The 25,926-nt window shown below is 38.2% G+C and overlaps 1 protein-coding gene across 1 annotated transcript in view; it reads left to right on the forward strand.

Moving 5' to 3' along the window:
* The window catches only part of HERC3 (HECT and RLD domain containing E3 ubiquitin protein ligase 3), a 116,211-nt gene extending 103,388 nt beyond the window's left edge, over positions 1-12,823 (forward strand). Inside the window, 3 exon segments of the mRNA XM_020988306.2 lie at positions 5,712-5,895; positions 6,430-6,532; positions 11,044-12,823. Of these exon segments, the coding sequence (XP_020843965.1) occupies positions 5,712-5,895; positions 6,430-6,532; positions 11,044-11,252 (496 nt within the window). The 3' untranslated portion in view covers positions 11,253-12,823.
* The last annotated feature ends 13,103 nt before the right edge of the window (positions 12,824-25,926 follow it).

A 25,926-nucleotide genomic window follows, 5' to 3' on the forward strand; every position in this document is an offset into this window, starting at 1 on the left:
ATAAAATCGTCTTTACAAAATTGAACAAAATAGATGAAAGTGTAAAATATCTCATAGGAAAAACAACTTACCTGTAAAATAGATCAAGGAGAAATAATTTAATAATTATTGGACTGCCTGAAAGCTATGAGCAAAAAAGTCATCATATTTCAAGAAATTATAAAGGAAAACTGCCTCAATATCATAAACCAGAGGGCAAAGTCAAAATTGAAAGGATCCACCAGTCATCTTCTAAAGAAATCTGAAAATGAAAACTTCCAGGAATATTATAGCCAAATTCCAGCTCCCAGGTTAAGTAGAAAATATTGCAGTTGCCAGAAATAAAGAATTCAAATATTGTGGAGCCATAGGAGCACACAGAATTTTAGCAGTTACCACTATAAAGGAGCCAGAGGGCTTAGAATATGATATTCTTGAAGGCAAAGCAACTAGGATTATGACCGAGAATAACCTGCCCAGAAAAATGGAGTGTAGTCCTATGGGGGGAAATGGATATTTAATGAAATAGAGGACTTCCAAGAATTCCTGATGGAAAGACCATAGCTGAATAGTAAATTTGATATTCAAACATAAGGCTCAAGAAAAGCATGAAAATGTAAATGTGAGTGAGAAATCATAAGGAACTTAATAAGGTTAAACTGTTTGTATTCCCAAGTGGGAAGATGATACCTGTAAACCCTAAGACCTTTATCATCGTTTGGGCAGATATAAGGAGTTTACTTAGAGAGCATGGGTGTGAGTCTATTATTGCGCTGATCTCAAAAGAAAAATGGAAGAGTGAGAGAGATGCATTGGGAGAAGGAGGAAAGGAGTTGGAAGAATGGGAGAAATTATTTCATATAAAAGAGGCTTGCAAGGAAGAATATTTACAATGGAGGGGAAAATAAGGGACTGAGCCACCATACTTAAACCTCATTCTCATCTGAAGTTCAAAGAGGGAAGAATATCTATATCTCTATAGAGATATAGATAGATATAGATATCTATAGATATATACACATAGTTGAATATAGAACTTCATCTTGCCCTATGGGAGAATAGGAGGGGAAGGGAATAAAAGAAAAGAGGGTCTGATAAGAGGGTGTATATTAAGAGAGGCACTGGTCAGAAGCAAACCAGACTTTGAGGAGATGGCAGGGTAAAAAAAGAAATAAATAGAGAATAGAATGGAGGGAAATACACAGCAATCGTAACTGTGAATGTAAATGGATTGAACTCACCCACAAGGAGTTGGATAGGAGAACGGATTAGAAACCAGAATCCAACAATATGTTCTTTACAAGAAACACACTTGAAACAGAAAGACAAATGCAGTAAGGGAGTGGAGACAGAATTTATTTTGCTTCAGCTGAAACAAAGGCAGGGATAGCAATCATGATCTCAAAGCAAAAGAAAAAAATAGAGATAATTGGTAACTTTCTAGAGAACAGTTTTAGTAGAATGTTAGGTTGGAAAGCTTTATTGTAGGAAGGTAAGCAGAGAGTGAGAGGAAAGGAAGTGGAGACACTTGTTACAGACTGCTTTTTCAAAACTGTCTCTTTGTAAGTTTCCTATTACTTCTAGCACCTTTATAGTTTGTTCTTCATAAGGCCACCTCTTCATGTGAGACAGGTGAAGGAAGAGATAGTTTGTAAAATCATCCTTTGGTAATTTGAATGGTATAGCACTGAATAGTTAAATTTAGGTAGTAATGTAATTTGAATTATATTTAAATATAAATTGCCTGTGAATTCTTAGTATTTATCTATTTAGGGTTATCTTTTATCTGTATTTCTGCAAAGTGGATTTTGTAGCTTCATTTATATAGTTTTTGGGTGTGTCTTGCTAGGTAGAACCCCAACAATCTGATACATTCTGAATAGTATTTCTCATTCTGTTATTTCTTTCTGAGTTTTGTTGGTAATATACCAGACTACTGATGATTTATGTAAATTTATTTTCTATTCTGTAAGTTGAATTTAACTGTTGTAGTAATTTTTAGTTGATTCTTTCGGATTGTCTATATAGACCACCATATGATATGCAAAAAAAAAGATCATTTTGTTTCAGTCTTTCCTATGCTTAGTTCCTTGATTTTTTTTCTTATTGCTAGAGCCAGCACTTACAGCACTATTTTAAATACTAATGGTAATAGTGGAATCTTTGCTTTATCCTTAATCTTAGTTGGAAATACCTCTAACCTTTCTGTATTTCATATGTTCGATCCTGGTTTAAGACAAATATTATTTACCATAGTAAAGAAAAGTCTATTGTAGGGAAACTACATTATGCTTAAAGGCAATAAAGATAATAAATAAGTATTAATATTTAATAGATATGCTCCACATAACATAGCAGCTACTGTGGTACTCTATGATTTCCGTTGTTATTTTTAACAGAAAAGGGGTAAGCAGAGTAGATTTTGTCAAATACCTCTCCCCCTTTTATTAGTGAAAACTTGCTATTACTCTTGTTATTAATATCATCTTCTGTATTTATATTTTTCCATATATTGCACAAATGCTACGTTCTTGATACAAATCCAATCCAATCATAGTATACAATCTTGTTAACATATTGTTGTAGCCTAAATATTTTAATTTTTTTGTGTTGATGTTCGTTATAGATATTGGTCTGTAATTTTTTTCCCTCTTCTCTGTCTCTTCCTGGCTTAAATCTCAAAATCAAATTTGTGTCATAGATTTTGGAAGGCTCTTTCATTTTCTATTTTGGAAGTAATTGATCTTTGTTTGATAGAATTCACTTATAAATCTATCTAGTCATGGATTGTTTTTCCCCTTTGGAAGTTAATTTATGGTTTGTTCAATTATGTTTCTGATATTAGGTTATTATTTCCTCTGTTGTTCTGTGTATTTTATATTTCTCTAAGTGTTCATTCATTTCACCTAATGTATTGATTTGTTTCACCTAACAAAATGGTTTATTTCCTTCTCAGTTACTGTTAATTCTTTTTTTGTTTTTGGTATAAACAGTTTAACTGTCTTTTGTCTTTTAATTAGATTAGCTAATTGTCTATACATTTTATCAGATCCTTCTCCCCACCCCCGCAAATTTCCCTTTTTCATCAGTTCAGTGGGTTTTTTTTAATGTTTTTTTTCTTTTTATTTCAGTTTTTTCCATCTCTTCTATTTTTAGAATTTCTACTTTGGTGTTAGGTTGGATTCCAAATTTTTTTCTAGTTTTTTAGTTGCATGCCCAATTCATTGATTTATTCTTTTCTTTTGTTGATGGAAGTATAGAGATATAAATTTCCCCTAAGGACTGCTTTATCTGAATCCCACAAGTTATGGTATTTGTTTAATTGTTGTCATTATCTTTAATGAAATTTTTGAATGGCACCATGGTTCTTTGACCCATCAGTTCTTCAGAATTAAGTTATTTAGTGTCTAACTAGTTTTTAATTCTCTCTTCAAAGGGCCTTTATTGAATGTATTTTTTAAATTGCATTGTAGTTGCAGTAAAGGGTGTGTCTAGTATTTTTTATTTTTTGCATCTGTTGGTGAAAGTTTTATGTCCTAATACATGGCCAGTTTTTTTAAAAAAGTGCAATAACTAGATAGATGTATAAATATATAACTTATAGAAGTGTATATATAAAATCCTTTTCCATTCATAATTGCTAGATATCTATTATATTTAATTTTTCTAAAATTCTGTTCATGTTCTTGCTAACTTCTTTATCTTTTTTGTTAGATTTCTCTAAATCTCAAAGGGTACATTTTTATTTCTCATTAATAGAGTTCTACTCATCTTTTTCTCCCCGTAATTCGATAAACCTTTCCCTCAAATAGCTGATGTGTTATTTGAGTCAAGTATTGATATTGATTCATTATCTTTGGTGCCTTTAAGCTTAATTTAGTTTCTCTTCTTATCTTTTTCTGCTGTCTGTTTTGATTATAGCTTTGTCAGAAATGATTGCTTTTCCTAGTTTTTTGAGTTAAACTGTAACATAATAGATTCTGCTCCACCCTCTTATTTTAATTCTGTGGGGATCTTTTATGTTTCATGTATTTCTTATAAATAACATTTTTTATTCTGTTTTATAATTTATTCTGTTAGCCTTTTCTGTTCTATTGGCACATTCATCTCATTCTTTTCCATAGTTATGATTTTTAATTGTGTATTTTCCTTTATAATGTCTTCTCATACTTTTCCCTCTCTTTGCCCCTCCCCCCTTTACAAAAAATAAAGAAAAGAGAAATTGGCCTAACATTTGTTAGAGAAGTATATATGTGAGGGATCTGGGCTTCCCTAGATCTTAACACATCACCATCTCTCCACAAAATCTCAACTTTTTTTTAATAGGCTTTCTTTTTTACTTAGCTTTTTTTTTTTTGAGGCAATTGGGATTAAGTGACTTGCCCAATTTGAACTCAGGTCCTCCGGACTCCAAGGCCAGAGCTCCATCTACTGCACCATCTAGCTGCCCCAATTTTTAAAATTATTTATTTATTTTGGTGAGGCAATCAGGGTTAAGTGACTTGCCCAGGGTCACACAGCTAGTAAGTGTCAAGTGTCTGAGGCCAGATTGGAACTCAGGTACTCCTGACTCTAGAGCCAATGCTCTATCCACTGCACCACCTAGCTGCCCCTCAGCTTTTTTTTTTTAACATGCTATCCATCTCCCATGTCTGGAATATTCTCTTTCCTTAGATTCTTCTCTTAGCTTAAGTGTTCCATGACCTTGTGCAAGGATTTTCCTTTGAGATTCCCCCTCCCCTATTAATCACATCTAACAGTTGTGAAAATTCTTACTTCCAGGTAATGATTCTTAAGTTTTTGGGGTGCTGGGATGACAAATTTTGCTCAGTCAATATTAAGGGTGACTGACTGTGTCAAAATTTAATTTTGTTCTTGATAAGGAACTTGAGTTCCTTAGATAAGAGACAAATTAAAATATCTTTTTAAAACTTGACAGAACTATTTTATAGCCATTTGGAGTCACCAATGTCTGATATGAAATCTAATGGTTTAAACAAAGCTAATGTTAAATATAAAGAAAACATTTGCCAATTAAAATTATTATATGTTGAGTTGAGTGACTGAAGGTATTTTTAGTGATTACATCTTTCCAGGATGAATAAGTGTGTGTGTGTGTGTGTGTGTGTGTGTGTGTATTTAAGGATATCTTGTGTGAAGGCATTTTCAACAATCTCACAGGATTATCAGATGTCTTAGTCTTTAGTGAATTGGGACAGTGAGGGAATCTTCTTATATTTGGCATACATTTAGACCTGATGAATGTTTGTTTTAGAACAAGGTAGTCTCTCTGCATATGAGTCTGAGGAAGCAGGCCAATAATCACACTCTTTTGTCCCAAAGAAATTGTTTTAGGCACAGGGTTTGCTCAGGTTTGAGGGTAAAAGATATATTTAGTTGTTCGTTGGGAGTTCTAGGTATTGGAATTACATGGTTTTCTTTCTTTAGTAGGATTCCATTCCATTCCATTCCATTTAGTAGTTGTCCTCATTCTCAATGAGAGGTTTTACTTTGGGTATCAGTAAAAAAAAAAGGCAAGTAGGCATTCAATGCAATAGTCCTTTATTGATATAAAACAACTGGAGCAGACTTCACTCTAAAAATGTAACTACAGGAACCAAAACAATAATGAGAATTGAGAAGGAATTAAAAACACGAACATTGAAGCACAGTTCCCTTGTTGACATACACAATATAACTTTAATGTCTTCTATTTTCTCCTCTTTGGGCAGGCAAGAATTTGTGGATGCTTATGTCAACTATGTCTTCCACCTGTCAATCCATGAATGGTATGCGGCCTTTTCAAGTGGTTTTCTGAAGGTGTGTGGAGGCAAAGTACTGGAACTCTTCCAGCCGTCAGAGCTCAGGGCCATGATCGTGGGGAACAGCAATTATAACTGGGAAGAGTTGGAAGAGGTAAGGAAATAATAGGACATTTTGGTGAAGAGAGAGCAGAAGTACTCTGGGCTGGGCCTGTTTTGAGCCTAGCCTTCTCAATAATATACCTCAATTTATTAGGATTTTTTTAACCCTTAGTGGGCATCTTTGGTCTATGGGAGACTGTCTTTAACCATTTATTTTTTTGGTCTTTTTCCCCTAAACATGTTTGCTCCTTATCCTGTCCCTTGGTTTTTCTGAGTCTGCCCTTGCCCCCTCATTTTTCCACAGGTAATCCAGTGTTTCCCCAATGTTTAGCAAGGCCAGCTTCCCCTCTATTTCCATGGTTCTGGACACCATACCACTTGGCTGTCACTTCTTGAGGTTATGCTAATAGGAGGATAGATGAGCAAATGTGTGAATTTTCCAAAGTTTGCTGGTTTATGTCAATTATGTTCTTTGTTAGTATATTTGCTGTCTGGAGAAAAAGGCTCAGATTACTGCTATTATTGTTATAAGTTTCTTTGTAAGTGCTATTATTCTTGTAAGTTCTTTGGACTTTTTCTTTAACAGAGCACAGTCTATAAGGGAGATTACTCAGCTGCACATCCCACAGTGAAAATGTTTTGGGAAACTTTTCATGAATTTCCATTGGAAAAGAAGAAGAAATTTCTTTGTAAGTATTAATGAGAAGTGTATCTCAGTTCATTAATTAAATAAACATTAATAAGTGCCTACCCTGTGCTAGGGATTCAAAGACAAAAATTGAACTGCCATGTGCTTAAGGAACATGCATTCTATTAGGGTGAAAACATTTACCCCAATGATTAAATACAAAAACTTAATTGTGGATGATCTGGGGGTGGGGGACTAACAATTGAGGAAGAACAGAGAGGCTTCTTTTAAGAGGGAAAACTTGAGCTGAGCCTTGAAGAAGCCTCAGGATTCTTAGAGGAGGAGGTGAAGAGAGAGGCATTCCCAGAAGGTGGTGCAGGTTTGGCAAAAGCACAGAAAAAAGAAGACAGAGCATTTTGTAAGGAGATCTCCAAGTAAATCAACTTGTCTATAACATAAAGGACGTGGTAAGAGTAACATGAGACTGCTGTTGACCTAGATTGTGAAGGACTTTAACAAAGGCATTTCTGTCTTATCCTGGACTCTGTAGGGAGCCTCTCAAGTTTCTTAAGCAGGGTAGCAACATGATTAGACCTGTGTTTTAAAAAAATATCAATTTGTCACTTGTGTGGAAGATGCACTGGGGAGGAAGAAACTAGAGGTAAGGAAAGTAATTAGGAGGTTTGGTTTATGGGAATGATTTTAAGGGTTGGAAAGGCATTTGGGCTCTCCCCACCATTCTCCAGCTTTTATCTGCAAATGCTCTCTAGATGAAGTTATGTGATAAATATTAACTCATTCCCTGCCTCCCATGACCAGAAGGAGAAAGCAAAACCCAAAGCATACCTTACATATATCTCAATAGTATATATCAAAGGGTATCTGTTACTGCAAGAAATTAATTACAGCTGGCTGGGACTTGGGAAAAGAGTGAATGTAAAAGCTACCAACGGCCTCTTGTACTAACAAGTGAAGGGCACATTTGATTCCTTTTGTCCTCAAACAGCCTTTATGGGAAGAGTCTTTGGCAGCAGTATGATTTGAGGCTGGACTGCTCCTGCTTATACATTTACCACGGGGCTTGGGAGTTGAGGGGAGACAAAATCTTTTGCAGAATTTACAAGAAAAGAAAAGAAACACCTCTTCAACTTTTGACAAGCAAATTTATCTAAAGAATTAAAAACCATGTGGAAATAGGTACATATCACCCTGCCTCCTCTAGCTGTCCTGAAGATGAAATTATATCCTGATACTCACATGTAATAGATTGGCAATCATTACATTAAAAAGGAATGATAGTGACCTGTCTTTACTGTTTCTATCTGACCCACATCAAAAATGAGAACAATGAATTAATAATAATAGTAAAAACATTGACAACAATAAAGAGAACTTATGCTAGCTTGATCCATCTTTTAGCAGCACTTCAAATGATGAATTGGAACGCAGCAGTCAAAACAAGGAAGTAGCTAATAAAAAAGAGACCAAGCTATTGTGATCTTTGGGAAAGAAGTGATCAGAGACAAATGAGTGGTTGCCATGTTAGGGGACAAAAGGGATAGAGGCAGGAGATATTGTAGAAAGAGCATGGATGAAAAAACATGGCAGCTATTGGAATAAGGACCTCACATTCTTTTTTAAAATATTTTAAAAAATTTTTTCCCAATTACATGTTAAAACCATTTTTTATTTTTTTAAATTTTATTAATTTATTTTGATTTATCAACAATCACTTCCATATGCTTTTGAGTTGAAAATTTTTCTCCCCCTTCCTCCCCCCCACCCTCCCCAAGACAGCACACAATCTGATATAGGCTTTATATTTACATTCCTATTAAACATATTTTCACATTAGTGAAGTTGTAAGTAAAAATTAAAACTAATAGGAGGAACCATGAGAAAGATGAAACAAAACTCAACAGAAGGTAAAAATAAGTGATAGCGATTCAATTTCCACAGTTCTCTCTTTGGATGTGGACAGCATTTTCCATCCTGAGGCCTCTGGAGATGTCTTAGATCCTTGTAATGCTGAGAAGGGTTCAGTTTAACAATATTAGTCATCGCATAACGTGGCTGTTATTGTGTATAAAGTCCTCTTGGTTCTGCTCACTTCACTCAGCATCGGACCATATAGGTCTTTCCAGGTTTTTCTGAAGTCAGCCTGTTCATCATTTCTTATAGCACAATAGTATTCCATTACATTCATATACCACAACTTGCTCAGCCATTCCCCAATTGATGGGCATTCCCTTACTTTCCAATTCTTTGCCACCACAAAAAGAGCTGCTATGAATATTTTTGTACATGTGGGTCCTTTTCCCATTTTTATGATCTCTTTGGGATATAGCCCTAGAAGTGCTATTGCTGGGTCAAAGGGTATGCACATTTTTATAGCCCTTTGGGCATAGTTCCAAATTGCTCTCCAAAATGTTTGGATCATTTCACAACTCCACCAACAATGCATTAGTGTTCCAATTTTCCCACATCTTCTCCAACATTTATCATTTTCCTGTTTTGTCATGTTGGCCAATCTGATAGGTGTGATGTAGTACCTCAGAGTTGTAAAACAATTTTTAAAAACTTTTTTTTTAACATTTTTTAAAAGGAGCTCCCCCTCTGATGGACGAGATGGTAGGATGTGTTAGCTGCAAATCAGATAGGAAGGCCCTGGGGCCTTCAGTGTGTAGAAGCAAAGCAGTCGATATTTTTTAAACGATCATTTCCTACTCTTCTTCATCTGTGTTGCTATTCTCAGGGCTTTGGGGCTTACTTGGCCACTGATTGGTTGGTGATCAGTGCTGTCCCTTTCCCTACATGAGTTGTTCCCCTCAGTAATGACTACAAGAGTTGAGTTGCAATGTCCCACCCTAGGAGTCGGTGGGAGGGTGGAGAATGGGACTACTGTACTCAGGGCTATTGGACTTAAGGTCCTCTCTCCACCAGGGTCTGTGGGGAGGTAGGGTCAGCTCCAGAAAACTTTCATGGTTCAACTAGACTGTCTTACCTACTCCGTCAATAGCACTTGGTTGATGGTGGGAATGGTGATGGTGGGCCCCTTCTCACAGCGGCTGGAAGGAGGGCTGATGATAGGGAAGAGGGAGAGCACTCTCCTTCTCAGAGCTCCTGTGTTTCACCTATCTATCAGCAGTCGGTCATATAAGGGTGGGGGGACAAGAGAAGGGTGGCCAGAAAAAATGAAGCCCCAGGGGAGTGAGTTCAATCACAGGGCTATAAAATGACGTCTTTTTCTGAAGCAATGGCAGAATTGATTTGATTACTATTCTCATAGAAAGAAAGGGAAAGCTAGGGTGGGAGGTAGAGGGAATATGTGTGGTAGCATGGCAGAAAGGTGGTGTGTTTGGGTGGTCAGGGCTGTCCAGATGTCATGAGCTCTCTCTAATCACCGCGACCCTTGTAAAGAAGAAGCTAGGAGATCTGCTTGTGAAGGTGCGTATCAAGAAGCAGGAAGATGCTGAGGAGGCTAGATATGTAGATTTTGCAGTTATTTGCATAGAAATAAATGAACCTTGAACTCATGGGAGCGGATGAGAACACCGAAAGAGTGTAGAGACGGGGAAAGAGCCAGGGTAAAACTGTGAGGTCACCTAAATATCAATGGTTAGTCTGCAAAAGAGACTGAGAAGGCTCATTAGAACAGTGTCAATGAAACCCTAGAGATGTGAGAATGTTCAGGAGGGGACAGGCAACAATGTCAGATGCTAGAAGATTGAGAACTGAAGGATGGGAAGATGCTCAGTACAGGGGCATGTTGGAATCCAGTCCAATGGACTATGGCTGGTGGGAAATTAAGAGATGGCAGGCCTTGGAGCCATGGATGCTTTGGGAGTTCTTTTGGAGGGCTGGAACCCTCCAATCAGATGAGGCTTGCTAGAACCGTGATGTAGTACTGTCCACAGAAGTGCAGTCTTTGACCTACATTGGTAGGAGTTTTCTTAATGAGAATTCCCTACACCAGTGAAATCACAGGTGTGGACCATGAAATCATGATGATGGCCTTGTAAAGGGTTGCTGAGTCAGTGAGTCATCAAGCTCTGTACCAGGCACTGTGTGAAGCAGTGGGATATAATGAAAGACAAAAGATAGTCCTTGCTCTTACAAAGTCACTGTCTCTTGGTTGGAGTAGATGGCCATGGATGTCCATTGTAACTCCACAATTTTGTTATCTGTGATGGACTCTGGGGTACCTAAAGGGGGAGGGAGGAAAAAAAACAAAAGAAGATACTTATATGATAACTTCATTATTATATATTATTATATATTTAAAAGGAATAGCAAGTTGTACATAATAGATTTGCAGTTTCATGTGCATCTTTTTATTATATATAGTTATTATTTATTATATATATTATATGGAAATGCTTATTTTATTCCACAAATGAAAAAGAAATTTTTTTTAAAAAGAAAAGAAATAATGGTCTGTTTAGCACAAACCACCATATGATGTGTTTTCAGCGTTAGTAGAAATGAGTCAATATCGAGCACAAACACCAATGGGGATTGTCATGCTTTTTACTTGGCTATGGTTTTAATACCTTATCCCATTTTTCTCAGTGTTTTTGACAGGCAGTGACCGGATCCCAATCTATGGAATGTCGAGCCTGCGAATCATCATCCAGTCCACAGCCAGTGGGGAGGAATATTTGCCTGTGGCTCATACTTGTTACAACCTTCTAGATCTACCCAAATACAGCAGCAAAGAGATTCTGAACATGCGCCTGACTCAGGCTATTGACCACTATGAGGGATTTAGTTTAGCCTGAGGCACCCCAAGTTCACCTGCCCTATTCCAGTGCCCACACTGGGCCCTGTGCAGAACACATGGAGTGATTTTTATTTTGGATTTGTGCAATCGAATGGGGTTGAAATATTTGAAGACTGCATCTCAGTGATATGTTTTTAGGGATATCAAGGAAGTGAAACTCTTAACAAATCAGCATTTGGGTTGGGGGTGGAGTGGGTTCGGGAATGGGAAATTGACTCTCATTTGGAGATTTTATAAAAACTACCTTCTCAAATTCAGCCTCTTCCTTTCCAGCTGTCCCTCACACTTCTCAATGTGGTTGGTGATCTGCTGGGTAAAACAGTCATTTCCTAGCTGTCAGTTTCTAGATGCCTTTCCTCCTTGACAATTATTCCTTGTCCAATAGCCCATTCTTTCCTTCTTCCAAAAGTTCCTTTTCTTCCTTACCTTAGAATGTTGAATCATTCACTCTCTTGGAAGCCTTTGAAATTTTACTGGTGCATTTGGCTGGCTTTGACTCAAAGCCCCAACCATTGCTCTGACTCTCAGGAGGAAATGACTGTTGCACGGTTTTAAACCACTGAGTTTCAGTCTGTGGCTTTGGTCTAGCTTTGAGAACTTACAATGAATCTTTGTATACTTTTTTTTTAAAGAGCTTCAGAGAAAAACAAAATAAAACTCCTTTTTTTATGAATATGGCCCCCTTCCTTTTCCTTCAGAAGGATTTGCAGAGTAGCTTGCCATTTCAGTGGAAACTAGGTCCTGTTTCTGCCTCTTTTAGGCATGTCCCTCTGAAAAAAATGTTTTTTATTTGCATTATCCTGCTTACCTGGCAAGTTTTGTTTTTTAGAGAGTCTCTCTTGTGCCAGGAGAAAGTAGCAATAAATCATATGTAACAGTGTGAAATTTCTAGTCAGTTTTTCCCTCACTCACTTTACCTCACTTTTTAATTTTTCTTTTTCCAGACTCCTCCTATCTTTCCCCCTTTCCCTGTAGAACTCTTCCTATCCCCCTTCTGTTTTCCTCTAACTTTATTTAACTTTTCCTTTCTTCCTCCCCTTCAGAGGATGCATGCAATTTATTCTTTTGAAATTTACATTAAAAATGCAAAATTTCTATCCAACAGATTTTTCTTCCCTCTTCACTAAATGCTGGCAAATTAAGGACATTGTTTATCACGGAACTTGTGTTTTGCAAATTTGAAATGCTTGATTACAGTAGGAAATTATGTTTGAAACACATAGATGTTTCTCAAAGGAATGGAATTCTACTACCTTCCACATCATGGAAAAATGTCCTTCATGATCAAAGAATTCACGTGAATCTAATTTTAAAGACCTTCTAAGCTAGAGAAAACCTATTTATATAATATGCAGTATTTATGAACCACATGATATTACAAGATATTAAACTTTACACATCTCAATGAAAGGATATAGGGTTTTGCTTCGGTTTTTTGTTTTCTAAACTTCTCTGATTGCTACATTGGTAGTTTTTCAGTCTCTTTATAATACAAGGATATGAAATGTTTATTTTCTATGTGTGTGCATACTGTTCGGTATTATGCAATAAATCTGATGTTTTAAATTAGACTATTCCTCATTGGACCTACAAAATGGATACTATAGGGTCAGATTTGGTAATATGTTAAATTCTCTGCTAAATTAGTATATTGAGCTTCCCAGAGGAATGCCACATTGAGATTCCCAATCTATGGCATATTGATAGCTATGAGCGAATCAGTCAGCAAGCATATTATCAGCAGTTACTAGTGCTGGACACTGTGCTGGGTGCCAATGTCATTAAAGGGTATTGATAAAGCAAGGGAGTGAGGGATTCAACATAAAAGATGGCGGATAGGGGAACTCACCCACCAAAGCCATGAAGGAAATAAAGTGAAGAAAACCGGGAGACTTGGAAGTATAGCACAGACAAGAAGAAGGACAGATTTAGGAGGAGTGATGGAGAGGAAGAGGTAGAAGGATACTGCAGAAAGGTCAATGGATTTGGAGTCATAAACTTTGGGTTCAAATCTCTATTTTTCTCTCTCTCTGTCTCTCTCTTCACACATACATATATGTGTATGTCTATGTATGTATGTGTGTATACATATATATGTACACACACATACACATAACCCTGAGTAAGTTACCAAGTTTCTTTGCCTCAGTTCACTCAACTCTAAAATGGTGGAGTTATACTAGAGGGTCCCTAAGGTCCGTTATAGCTCCAAATCTATAATTCAGTGATCCTACAGAGGAATTCCAGAGTTTGAAATTATGCAGGTAAAATGTAATGGGTGATGGTGATATAGAGGTATCCTCCTGTTTGTTGATGAGAAGTTAAGAAAATTGATGCACTAGGAGGGCAGAGTATAGGATGAGACATCAAGATGCACATTGAAATTCTCAAGTGTGAAAGCAGGGATTGGGGTGGAGGTTGGAACCAAGTGCTAAACTCTTTAAGAATGGAGAATGACCTAGAGACGGGTGAATAACACGGATGGAAAGATTGTTGTATGGTGGTGGCAAAAGGATGTCCTGAGAGAGGAGTGAAGAATGAGTAGGCCTACTTCTCTTGGAGACAGCTAGGTTCCACAAGACACAAACAAAAACAAAGAAGATTATAGACTGGAAGGGCAAGGTTGTGGGTAGGGATGAGGGCAGAAGTAAAAAGTAGGAGGGAGAGAGGATTTTGCCTCAGCAGAGCTTAACTCAAGGGAACGGAGGCTGAAAATCTGCTCACCATCTCATGAGGAATGACTTGATTGTCTTCCCTCCCTTCACCCCTGCCTTCGGGGTCTGGCAGTGACTTGAAAATGGGGTCGATGGGGATTTCATCTGGCTTCTCAAGACTCAAGATATCTTTTAGTTCTGTAACCAGGAAGACTGAAGAGGACAACGCCAAAGAGACCTGGTGACCCAGGAAATGTGTGTGGGAATACATTTCCCAGAATTGTAGGTTTTCTTCTTCTTTTGGCCTTGGCGGGACTTCTGTCTGAGATGTTTCTCACAGTCTGTAAGACAAAATAATAATAAGAAGCTAGCCTGGTCTCTGGAAGTTCCTCTTGGGTTTGCAGGAGACAGCAGCCACAATAGGGCAATGCGAAGCTAAACATTTTTGGCTGAGGGGGCCGGGAGCAAGACAAGAGCTGCTTCACAGTGGTTGTGACCTTCAGACAGCTGGACTCCTCCAGCAAGGAGAAGCAAGCTCAGGATGGTAGATGAGATCAAGGCTCGGTAGGCTATACTACTCATGGTGAGAGCTAAGCATAGTCCATAGCTGCTTTCTTTTCTCTCTGCTTACTCAGTGTTATGGTAGAAAAGTTGCCCCAAATTGTTTAAATTTCAATCTCTTTTTCTTCCATTTTCCTCATATCAAGTGGAGGAGGAGGAGGAAAGAAAGGGAAAATTCAATCCTGGCTATGACCAAATACTTTAAAACACCATTTTAATTACTGTTCACCATTAACAGTGAGTTGTTGAATGCTGTGAGTTTGAGGGGGCTATCACTGAGGGGGGAAGACAGCCTATGGACCGGGGGTTTAATGAGGTGATTGAAAATAGGGATTGTTCCATTCTTTATATTTATATCCCAGGGCATAGCCCAGTGCCTGGCACACAGTAGGTGCTGAAGAAAAGGAAATACTTGTTGACTGATTGGGCTTTTGGGTTTTGGTAATTTTTTGAGTATATTCCAGTCTTACGGACTAACATTGCATTGGGAGATGGGGTGGGGAGGGGCAGTATGTAGACTATTTTGAAGTAACTGAAACATTAGCAGCCAAACAACTGACAAAGTGATAGGGAGATCACTTGGCTGCCTGCTTTTTTGCTGGAAGAGCAGAGCAAGGAAACAAGGTAAAGGACCTTTGTGGCAGTCACTAAGTACACCTTTTTGTATAGCATAGAGAGCATCACCAACACACACACACATACACACACACACACACACACACACACACACACACACACACATTTCAATTCCAAGACCCTGGTGGTCGAAGAATCTAATTACTAGGACCCTACTCATCCTCCATCCTGGGCTAGTGCCTCTTCCCAAGATGGCAGGAGATGAGTTGCTTGTCTGTTTCTTCCACTTATCCATGAAACTAAGGGAAACATTTAAATATGAAAAATAGACATACGGGGGAGCCGTGGGGTCCAGGGGAAAAAAGGAAGAAGTTTTGAAAGTTAGAGGGGGAAGGATGTTCTCCAGTCTTCACATATGGTGAGCCCTGGGATCCCTGTAGATTTTCCTTGAAGTGTGAAGCTGATCAAATTATTTGACAGCCATAGAAGAGTTGAAAAATGTCCCCTCTACACAGATACGGAGCTCTATAGGTATGGAATATTGCATGTATTGTCAGATATGGTGGATTTTCTGAACTGTTGTTTTTTCTCTCTTTGGTGAAAGGAATGGCTCATTTGGGAAGAGATGAAGGAGAGAAAGAAATTAACCCAATACTAAACCAAAATATATCAATAAAAACACATTTTAGCAGGTTTCTTTCACCTTTTTTCACATGCCTAACCAGTTTGGCAAGTTCTGAGTAGAAAACATTTGAAATCCTTTTTAATCAGTTCACACTTTACTAATAAGCTACAGAGATACACTCTTGAATAGCATTGGCAGATGCCTGCTAAGTATTTTGGACTCAGGCCTTCTCTTGGCCTTAGCTCATAGTTGAAACAACAAATGTTCAATCTAATTCTTTATTCCTTCCTCCCTCACAACCTCCTTCATCCTTTTCCATTTAGAAAGTTAATAGGACTTGAAGAAGACAAAAGGAAACGTTAAAATTAGAATACATTAGGCAACTAGGTGGCCCAGTAGATACAGTCCTGGGCCTGGAGTCAGGAAGACTCATCTTCCTGAGTTCAAATCTGGCCTCAGACACTTATTAGCTGTGTGATCCTGGGCAAGTCACTTAACCCTGTTTGCCTCCATTCTTCATTTATAAAATGAGTTGGAGAAGGAAATGGCAAATGACTCCAGTATTTTTGCAAAGAAAACCCCAAATGGGGTCATGGAGTGTCAAACCGACCGAAATGACTCAAAAACAACAAAGCTCAAAATATAGACATTTCCTCTGAGTGGTTTAGGCTGGAAAGATAGGTTGGAGCCAGATTGTGAAAAGTTTTAGATGCGAAACAAAGCTGATGTTTGATCTTAGAGGTGAGTGAGATCAATCACCTGGAATGTTTCCAGGGGTGCTAAAATTTTTGAGGTTCCTGATCAATGCTGTTGTTGATTCAGACAGGGAGCCTAGGAAGCAGGAGGCAATGCTTCTCCCACTATTTCTTTTCAGACCTTGGTCACAGCTATGGATAGCAGGTCCCTTCAAAGGTTGGAGCAAGTATGTCCTTTGTGACAAGCCCATTGAGTGTTAGGTCATTCTAAGTTAGGGATCGAGCATACCTACAATGGGATAAAGGGATGAACTTCAGTGTCTACTATCTCAGAGGTTTCCAGAGTTACACTGTGATTATTGCCCATAATCAGAAAGAGTAAGTAGATACTTTCAGTTGACCAATAAGAAGAAGCTCACGGACATCCTGAGAGATGTTCCTTTAAAGATAAGGTCAGAACTTGGACATGTGATTTTGTTATAGGGATCTATCAAGAGAGAAAATGTCCTCTACCAACTCAGGTCATCTTTTTCTCTTAAGTCTTTGAGAGGTTCCTAGAGCACTGACCCTGGCTATGGCCAGGGAATGTTGCCAACATATGTCAGAAGCATGGATTAAACCTGTCATCCTTACCCTTGAGATGGAGGCTCTAGCCACTGCTTGATGTAAAAAGCTCCTTTTCATACCCACCAAAGTGGCAGGATCTAGAGGACTGCTCTAGAGTTCCATCTGCACTATGCTATTTGGTTTCAACTTGCCCCCTTGGAACCTTACAAGAAGGCCTTTTTGGTGGTGGACAGAGGGGTCAGTGGTGAGGAATACTGGGGAAAGTTTTAATTTGACCACTTGTTTTATTGTGGATAAAAGGGTTTTAATAGGAGATTCTGTTTTAGGAAATTTTTTATTGGTAATTATGACCTACATCAAATCCACCTCTTATACTACCTATATAATATCTACGCTAACTCATGTGGGACTCGGATGATGTCATCTCGATAGGATCTGAACAAGTAGCCTTGTTCTGGATGGTTATTAGCCCATTGTCACCACATTGAGGATGACAGGTTGAATCATACCTGGAATAGAGCTGAGCCTCCCCCTTGGATTTAACCTTTAAAAGGAAATAATCAGATAATGAATAGAGAGAGACCAGAGCTGAACTCACGGACTAGACTACACAGGGAGAATGGGCTTGGGTCCCCATGAAGGTAGGGAAAGCTGCTTATACCAGAGTCCCTTTCTCTTTGGCCTCAGAAATTGTTGAGCCCCAGAGATGGCAATGGTAGAGAAGTTATAGCAGATCAGCAAAAGAGTTCCTAGAAAGAAGAGGACTATTTCCCGGACAATGGTATATTCCTGAACCAAGCAGGAGTTGGAGCTGAGGAGTAGCAAGAAATGGAGCAAAACTTAACGTTGTCCTCTGCTAATAGTGAGAGCTGAAAAGGAGCTGACTTTTTAACGATACCTCTCCATTCTCTCCCCCCTCTGATGGTCTATAATTGCAGTCATTGTGTTGATCAGAGTTCCTAATCCTCTCAAAAATGTCTTTATAAGACGGAGGACATTTTCTCTAATGATCTCTCAGACATCTCTAAAATAGGAATTATGCTCCAAAGAACATACGCTCCAACTTCAACTCTCTTCATGGTCTAAGATACCCAGAATCCAAAAGAGGGTTTAAAAAAAAAACCAAACTCAGGAACTGACACTCCATCCCTCCGAGTTCATGGGGCACCCTCCCCCATTTTCTATGCTACTGGCAGTGAGGCTGTGTTAGAAGATCCAAGGACTTGACATATGGGTTTGGCCTTGCAACAAACCTCCTTCTACACCCCAGTTGCCCCTCCCTGTTTCCAGTTCTGTTACAGCACCAACTCCAGGCCATGGAACTTTGCCTGGGCCGCGACAGACAGTCAGTGCTATTATAGTGAATCAAGAGCACAAGCCTCCTGGGAACTACAGCCCTACAGCACGAACATTGAGAATCTCTGAACCGCCATTGCTGGGCCGGGCCGCCCTGTCTACTGGAGCCAGACGAGAGGAATAAGGGAGCGGGACAGGATGCCAGGAGCCTGAGGGAACGAGTATAGTGTTGAGTGGGGGCCATTTCGGATTACTCAAAAGTCAGTTGGAGTGAAGACCCAGGCTGCTCAACTTTGAAATGCCCAGTGTGGGAGGGAGGACACTCAGCCACTTTGAGACCCAGCTCCCAAGGAAACCACACTCAAAGGGGCCAGAGTCAGAGACTGAATAGGAGAAAACGAGAAGGGAAAATCACTGAAATTAACAAAGATCTCAGAAAGAAGAAAACTCAAAGATCTTGAATACAAACAGATAAACCAACTGGGAAAACATCAATAGAAGAAGGAAATTTGGTCTCCACATCTAGTAAATGAGTTCAGGCATCAGTATCTATGAATGAATACTGCAAAATAAAGGCAAATGATACAATACTTGCTGAGACAGGGAACCTTATGGAATGTGAGCGGTTCAAAAGAGAAATGAGAATTATGAAAACAGAATTTATTGCCTGCAGAGCTAAAATAATGAGAAAAATAGAAAAACTGGCATCTGTGATGGCAAGTCTCACCAAAGAAACAAAAGAAAGAATAATAGATTTTGAATGCAAGTGCACAGAAGTGGACAATCTAGAAAAAAGAAGCAAAAAACAAAAACTTTAAAAGAAAATATGCTCACTATGCAAGCAAAACCTACCAATCTCAAAGACAGAATGCATAGAGGAAACCCAAGGATCACAGGTCTCCCAGAAGAACAGGACAAAAAAATCCTTAATACAATAATTCAGGAAGTAATAGAAGAGAACTGCTCAGAACTACTGAACATAGAAAATGAAACACAGTTGAAAGAATACACAGATCACCCCAGGAAAACAAACAAACAAGGTTGCAAACTCTGAGATGCATGGTGGTTAAATTTTAATGATTTTGAAAAAAAATTCATAAATGAGTTCTGTAAGGGATCAGAAGAAAGAAATTCAAATACAAAGCAAAGGAAATCTTTTATAAATTTGATTAGTTCCCTATATATTTGAGGCAAGACTATTCTGTACTCACCAGAAAACGTAGAAAAATAGAGTAATGTGTTCTGAAATGCAATGGAGTTCAATCTACAATCCAGGGTGGCCTATTTTGCAATCTGAGCTTAGTCATTAAATAATAAGATGTTTAAAACATTTTTAGAAGGAAAACCAGAACTGAAGAGATTATTGGCTTCTGGAACACCCAAACAACAGAAATGCAGAAATGAGTAAATGCAGTTGCTAAAGACAGCAGCAGCAACAGAGTGACAGCAGAGAGACCAGTAAGAGAATTCTTTCTAAATACAAACAAGGAGAAAGAGGTGGGGGAAGAAATCTGGTAGAGGTAACAGTGAAGAGGAAGGCATGGGACATTATGAACAGAATATGGTGATACCTTGTCCACAGGCTGTTGCTTCATCTCATCCAGGATTCTGGTTGGATTTGTGCCCTCCCTCCCTCCTCCCTCCCTTCCTTCCTTCCTCCCTCCCTTCCTTGCTTCCTTCCTTCTTTCCTCCTTTCTTTGTCTTAAAAAAACAAATTTATTATTTATTTAATTTAAACCTTCTTTCCCTTTTAAATTGTGAGTTCCAAAGTCTCCTCTTTCCTCCCATTCCTCCCCTATCCACTGAGAAGGCAAACAAAATGATATCACTTATACATGTGAAATTATGCAAAGCACATTTCCATATTAGCCATGTCACAAAAAAGTGAGAAAATTGTACTTCAATTTGCACTCACAGTTCACAAGTTCTCTCTCTGGAGGTGCATTGCAATTTTTCATCACCAGTCCTTGGAATTATCTTGGATCATTGTATTGATCAGAGTAGCCAAGTCTTGCACGGTTGATCACCATTATGACATTGCTGTTACTGTGCACTAGGACCTGGTTTTTCTCACTTCACTGAGCATCAGTTCATATAGGTCTTCCCATATTTTTCTGAAACAACCCCCCTCCCCTTGTAATTTTTTATAGCACAGTAGTACGTCATCCCAATTATATGCCACAACTTGTTCAGGCATTCCTCAAATGACAAGTATTCCCTTAATTTCAATTCTTTACCACCACAAAAAGAGCTGCTATAAATATTTTTCTTTGATCTGATTGGGGGTACAGGCTTAGTAGTGGATCAAAGTAGTTGCAGCAAAGGGCATGCCCTTTGGGCATAGTTTAAAAGTATTCTCCAGAATGAGTGAACTAGTTCATAACTCCACCAACAGTTTATTAATGTACCTATTTTCCCTTATCCCCTCTAGCATTTGTCATTTCTAATAGGTGTGAGGTAATACCCTAGAGTGTTTTAATTTGCATTTCTCTGATCAACAATGATTTAGAGCATTTTGTCATATCACTATGCATAGCTTTGATGTATTCTTCTGAAAGCTTCCTGTTCGTAGCCTTTGACCACTTATCAATTGGGAAATGGCTCTTATTTTTTATAAATTTTACTTAATTCCCTATATATTTGAGAAACAAGGCCCTTATCAAGGAAAATTGCTGTAAAAATTTTAAAATATTATTTCATTGTTTATAGTATCATTTAATAAAGTATACTTTCTGATTATCTTTTAGACTTATTTTTTCTTTTGTTTTTTTCTAAGATCATAATTAATACCCTACCTTTTTTTTTAACTTCAGCTAAAGTGTAATAGATTCTGCTCTAGCTTTTTATTTTAACCTTGTGTGTGTCTTTCTATTTCAAGTATATCTCTTGTAAACAACATGTTAGATTCTAGTTTCTAATTCATTGTGCTATTGACTTCTATTTTATGTGAGGTAATCCTATTCACGTGCACATTTATGATGACTAACTATATTTCCTTCCATCCTATTTTCTTATTTTTATCCTTCTCTCTCTTTATCTTGTCCCTTCTCAAAAATTTGTTTTGTTTCTGACAATTGCCTCCTTTAACTGGCCCTCCCTTTTATCATTCCCCCACCCCACCTATTTCTCTTATCCTCTTCCTCTCTGTTTTCCTATTGAGACAAATAGATTTCTATACTCAACTATTTGTGTTATAATAATGTTGTTCCCTTTTTGTCAGTTCTGATGAGAGTGAGGTTCAAGCATTGCCCCCTTCCCTTCTATTATAAAAGCTCTTCCTTACATGCCTCTTTTATGTGAGGAAAAATTTAATTATCCTATTTCTCCTTCCCCCTTTTCCCAGTGCATTTATTTTTTTGGAGATCATCCCAACATAATTGACTGACACTCATGTCCTCTGTCTATGTAGATTCCTTTTAATTGACCTAATAACAATGATGTTCTTAGAAGTTACAAGTATCATCTTCCCATATAGGAATGCAATCAGTTTAATTTTAATGAGTCTCTTACATTTACTCTTTCATGTTTGCCTTTTTATGCTTCTCTTAAGTCTTGTATTTGAATGTCAAATTTTTTATTCAGCTCTGGTCTTTTCTTTAAGAATGCTTGAACTTCCTCTATTTCATTAAATATACATCTTCCCCCTCCCAAAGGGTTATACTCAATTTTGCTGGGTAGGTGATTCTTGCTTGTAATCCTAGCTCCTTTGCCCCCCAGAATATCATATTCCAAGCCCTTTGATCCAAGCTGCTACATTTTGTGTTAACCTGACTATGGCTTTATGATGTATGAATTGTTTCTTTCTTATTTCTTCCTTGACCTGGGAGCTCTGGAATTTGGCTAAAATATCCCTGGGAGTTTTCATCTTTCAGGAGGTAATCAGTGGATTCTTTCAATTTCTATTAGTTCTAGTTCTAAGATACTGGAGCTGTTTTCTTTGATAATTTCTTGAAATGTGATGTCTAGGCTCTCTTCTTTGATCATGACTTTCAGGTAGCCCAATTATTCTTTAATTATCTTTCCTCAATCTATTTTACAGGTAAGTTGTTTTTTCCAATGAAATATTTTCTATTTTTAAACATCTTTTTGATTTTGTTTTATTGTTTCTTGATGAGTCATGGAGTTACTAGCTTTCATTTACCCAGTTCTATTTTTTAGGAATTTTTTTTCTTCAGTGAGCTTTTGTACCTCCTTTTACATTTGGGCTATTGTGCTTTTAAAGGAATTCCTTTCTTCAGTGAATTTTTGTGTCTCTTTTACATTCGGTCAATTCTGTTTTTTAAGGTGTTATTTTCTTCAGAATTTTTTTGTGCCTCTTTTACCACTGATAATTCTCCTTTCATACTTTTATTGCATCATTCTTATTTCTTTTCCCATTTTTTTCTCTAACATTCTTATCTCTTTCTTCAACTCTTCCAAGAATTCTTCTTGGACTTGGGTCCAATTAATATTTTTCTTCGAGGTTTTGCTTCGAGGCTTGTTGTCTTCTATGAGTTTGTGTCTTGGTCTTCCCTTCCTGGTAGGTTTTTTTAATTGTCAAGTTCTTTTTTTTTTTTTGCTCATTTTTTCAGCCTATTTCTTGACTCTGAACTTTATGTTAAAGTTGGACTCTGCCCACCTGGGTGTGGGAAGGCACTGTCCCAAGCCTCAGGCTTTTTCATGCTGCTGTTAACAGAGCTAGTTCTGAAGGTCTGCAAGTTTTTGGTTCTTCCAAGGTTGTGTGATGCAGAGAGAAGTGTGGTCAATGCTCTCCTACTCTGTGCTCTGGTCTTTACCCAGAAAGGGTCCCTGCTCCCCTGCAGCTACAAATGCTAGTGCTTCTATTGCCCTGGAACTGTGACCAAGGCCTGTGCTTTCTTGTACCCACACGTGTTAATACTCCCTCTTGCGTTGCAACTGCAACTAGGACCCTTGCTCCCTTGTGACTGATCATAAGTGCTACTCTTTGCCCTGGAACTGTTACCCAGAACTGCTTATGGGCAATAGAGTTACCAATCACTGACAGTTGTACCCAGTGCCAGCGAAGAGTTGTCTGTTATCTCTTTCTGACCAGTTTTCTGATCCCCTTACCATCTCTGGGCTGAGAGCTCCCAAAACTGCTGTTGCTGCTGCTGCTGCCACATGCTTGTGCTCTGGACAGGTCTCCACACCCATGTCACAGACCTCGCCTGTCAATGTCCTAAGTTGTCTTCAGCTGGAGAAATGTCTCACCCTGACCTTTTGTTGGCTCTGCACTCCAGATTTTTATTTGAGGCTTTATTTTAAAGTTGTTTAGAGGGGAATGTTGGGAGAGTTCAGCTGGATTTTAGCATGTCCTTTGCCATTTTGACTCCCCCTCCCCTTATGTTTTTCTTTGAAGTTTTTCTTTTCGATGTTTTGGAGTAATTTTCTTATTCTGAGTTTGTGTATCGCATGTCTGGTAACATAATAGCTCTTTATGGAAGAATTATTTTTTCTTTCCTTTTTTTTGGGTTGCTTTGGTTCTATACTTCCAACTTTGAACTCTGCACACCTCTAGAGAGAAGTTCTGGCCAGAGTTTTTGCCTTTTTTTGACTGAACTTTTTGTACTCCAGCTGCTTTCTTGGGGATATTGAGTACTGCATTATTCACAGGATTTCAGAGGCAGCTCAGGCTGAGAACTTGCAAGCCTTCAGTGCTCCCTCTGTGATATGATCTAAGACAAAGTCTCTTGGTTGACTCCTCTTCTGAGATCTATATTTTCTGACCTGAATTTGGGTCTTCCCTCCTGTTGGATTGCCCTCTGGCTGGAAGTTACAGTAGATTAATTAGCTGGACTGAGCAACTGGAAAGTTCTGCAGGTTCAGAGTGATAGAATTGTAGACTCCCCTTGTGTCTGAGTTTTGTAGCTTGGTTATTCTGCTGCAAACTTCAAAAGTGGTCTGGTGACTGGAACTGAGACTCTGCTTCACTCTTGTAGTCAGATACACACAGCTACTCCTTGCTTCTAAACTTGCTTCTTGCTCAGTAAATTGCCTAGGGTCTATGACTACTCCTCTCTATGGAATACCACCCTTAGGTGCAGGCTCCCTCCTCAGTCTGCCCCAGATCTCTGACCTAGAATTGGGTAGTGAATGATAGAACTTCCAAATGGCCCGTTTATAAACACTGCACAAGATTAGGCCCCCAGTTTATGGGACTGGAACCTTTTCTTTCTGTGGTGCACAGTCTCATGTCAGTTCCTACACGTTGGAATGATTTCCAGGAGTGACAGAATAGGATGGAAATAATAATCATAACTGCAAATGTGAATGGGATGAACTCACCCATAAAATGGAAGAAGGGAGCAGAATGGATTAGAAATCAAAATCCAGCAATATGTTCTTTACAAGAAACACTTCAAACAGGAACACAAAGAATTAAAATAAGCATCCAGAGCAGAATCAATCATGCTTCAACTGATATAAAAAAAGGGATGGGTAGCAATCATGATTTCAGACACAAGCAAAAATGGACCTAATTAAAATAGATAATTAGTGAAACTACATTTTGCTAAAAGGTACCAGAGACAATGAATAACAACACTGAACATATATGCACCAAAAGGCATAGTATCCAAATTCTTAAAGCAAAAGTTAAATGAATTACAGGAGGAAATAGCTAGTAAGATTATAACAGTGGGGGACCTCAATTACTCTTACCAGAGCTAGATAAATCTAACCATAAAATAAGAAAGAAGTTAAGGAGATGAACAGAATTTTAGAAAAGTTAGATATGACAGATCAAGGAAATAGAAGTATACCTTTTCTTAGCTATACATGGCACCTCCACAAAAAAGATCATGTTTCAGGGCATAAAAACCTCAGAAACAAATGCAGAAGTACACACTTTTCAGACCATAATGCAATAAAAATTATATTCAGTATAAGACCTTGGAATCATTGATTAAAAATTAACTGGATAATAATCTAATCCTAAAGAATGAGTAGGTCAAAGAACAAATCACAGAAACAATTAATAATTTCATTAAAGATAATGACAACGAGACAACATGCATTGAGGACAATTCTACAATTCACCACATAGCCTGCATAAAATAAAAATTTTCTAAAAGCTATTTTCAAATGAGAGAGAGAGAGACAGAGAGGAAGAGAGAGACTGAGAGGAAGAGAGAGAGAGAGACAGAGAGACAAGAGAGATGTAGAAAAATCATTTTGATCATTTGTCCTGGAACTACTAGTATTTGGGGTGACTCAGATTCACCAGAACCATGGCATTAGCAAAGGCATAACTTAAAGGAAATTTCCCTCTTGCATAGTTAAAATGTTTTCCCCCATCACACAACCCAAATTCTGAAAATTTGGAGACTAATAGTCCTATTTTTCCCCCTCTTGTCATCTACTCCTAAAAGGGGGAGGGGGAGCAGTCCACAGGGAAGGGAAACCTGGAATACAAGCACTGTCCTCTAATAATGCTGCTCCTCTATGAATCACTAAAAATCAAGTATAAGAAAATAAATTTTCATGAGACTCTTCAGAGAGCTATGGCTCTGTGTGAGGCACTCTCTGAGTCCCTGGGAATACAGATACAACATAAAAAATAGTTGTTGCTTTCAACAAGCTTACATTCTGTTCAAAGGAATATGCAAATTTGTACATAGACCTCAGGTCTGAGCCACAATTTGTGGCTTCTAGGTATGAGTAAACAACATTATTTCCTCAAATATTCTTGATACCATC

The sequence above is a fragment of the Phascolarctos cinereus genome, unplaced genomic scaffold, assembly GCF_003287225.1.
Source record: "Phascolarctos cinereus isolate Bilbo 61053 unplaced genomic scaffold, phaCin_HiC Scaffold_9;HRSCAF=440, whole genome shotgun sequence".
Lineage (NCBI taxonomy): Eukaryota > Metazoa > Chordata > Mammalia > Diprotodontia > Phascolarctidae > Phascolarctos > Phascolarctos cinereus.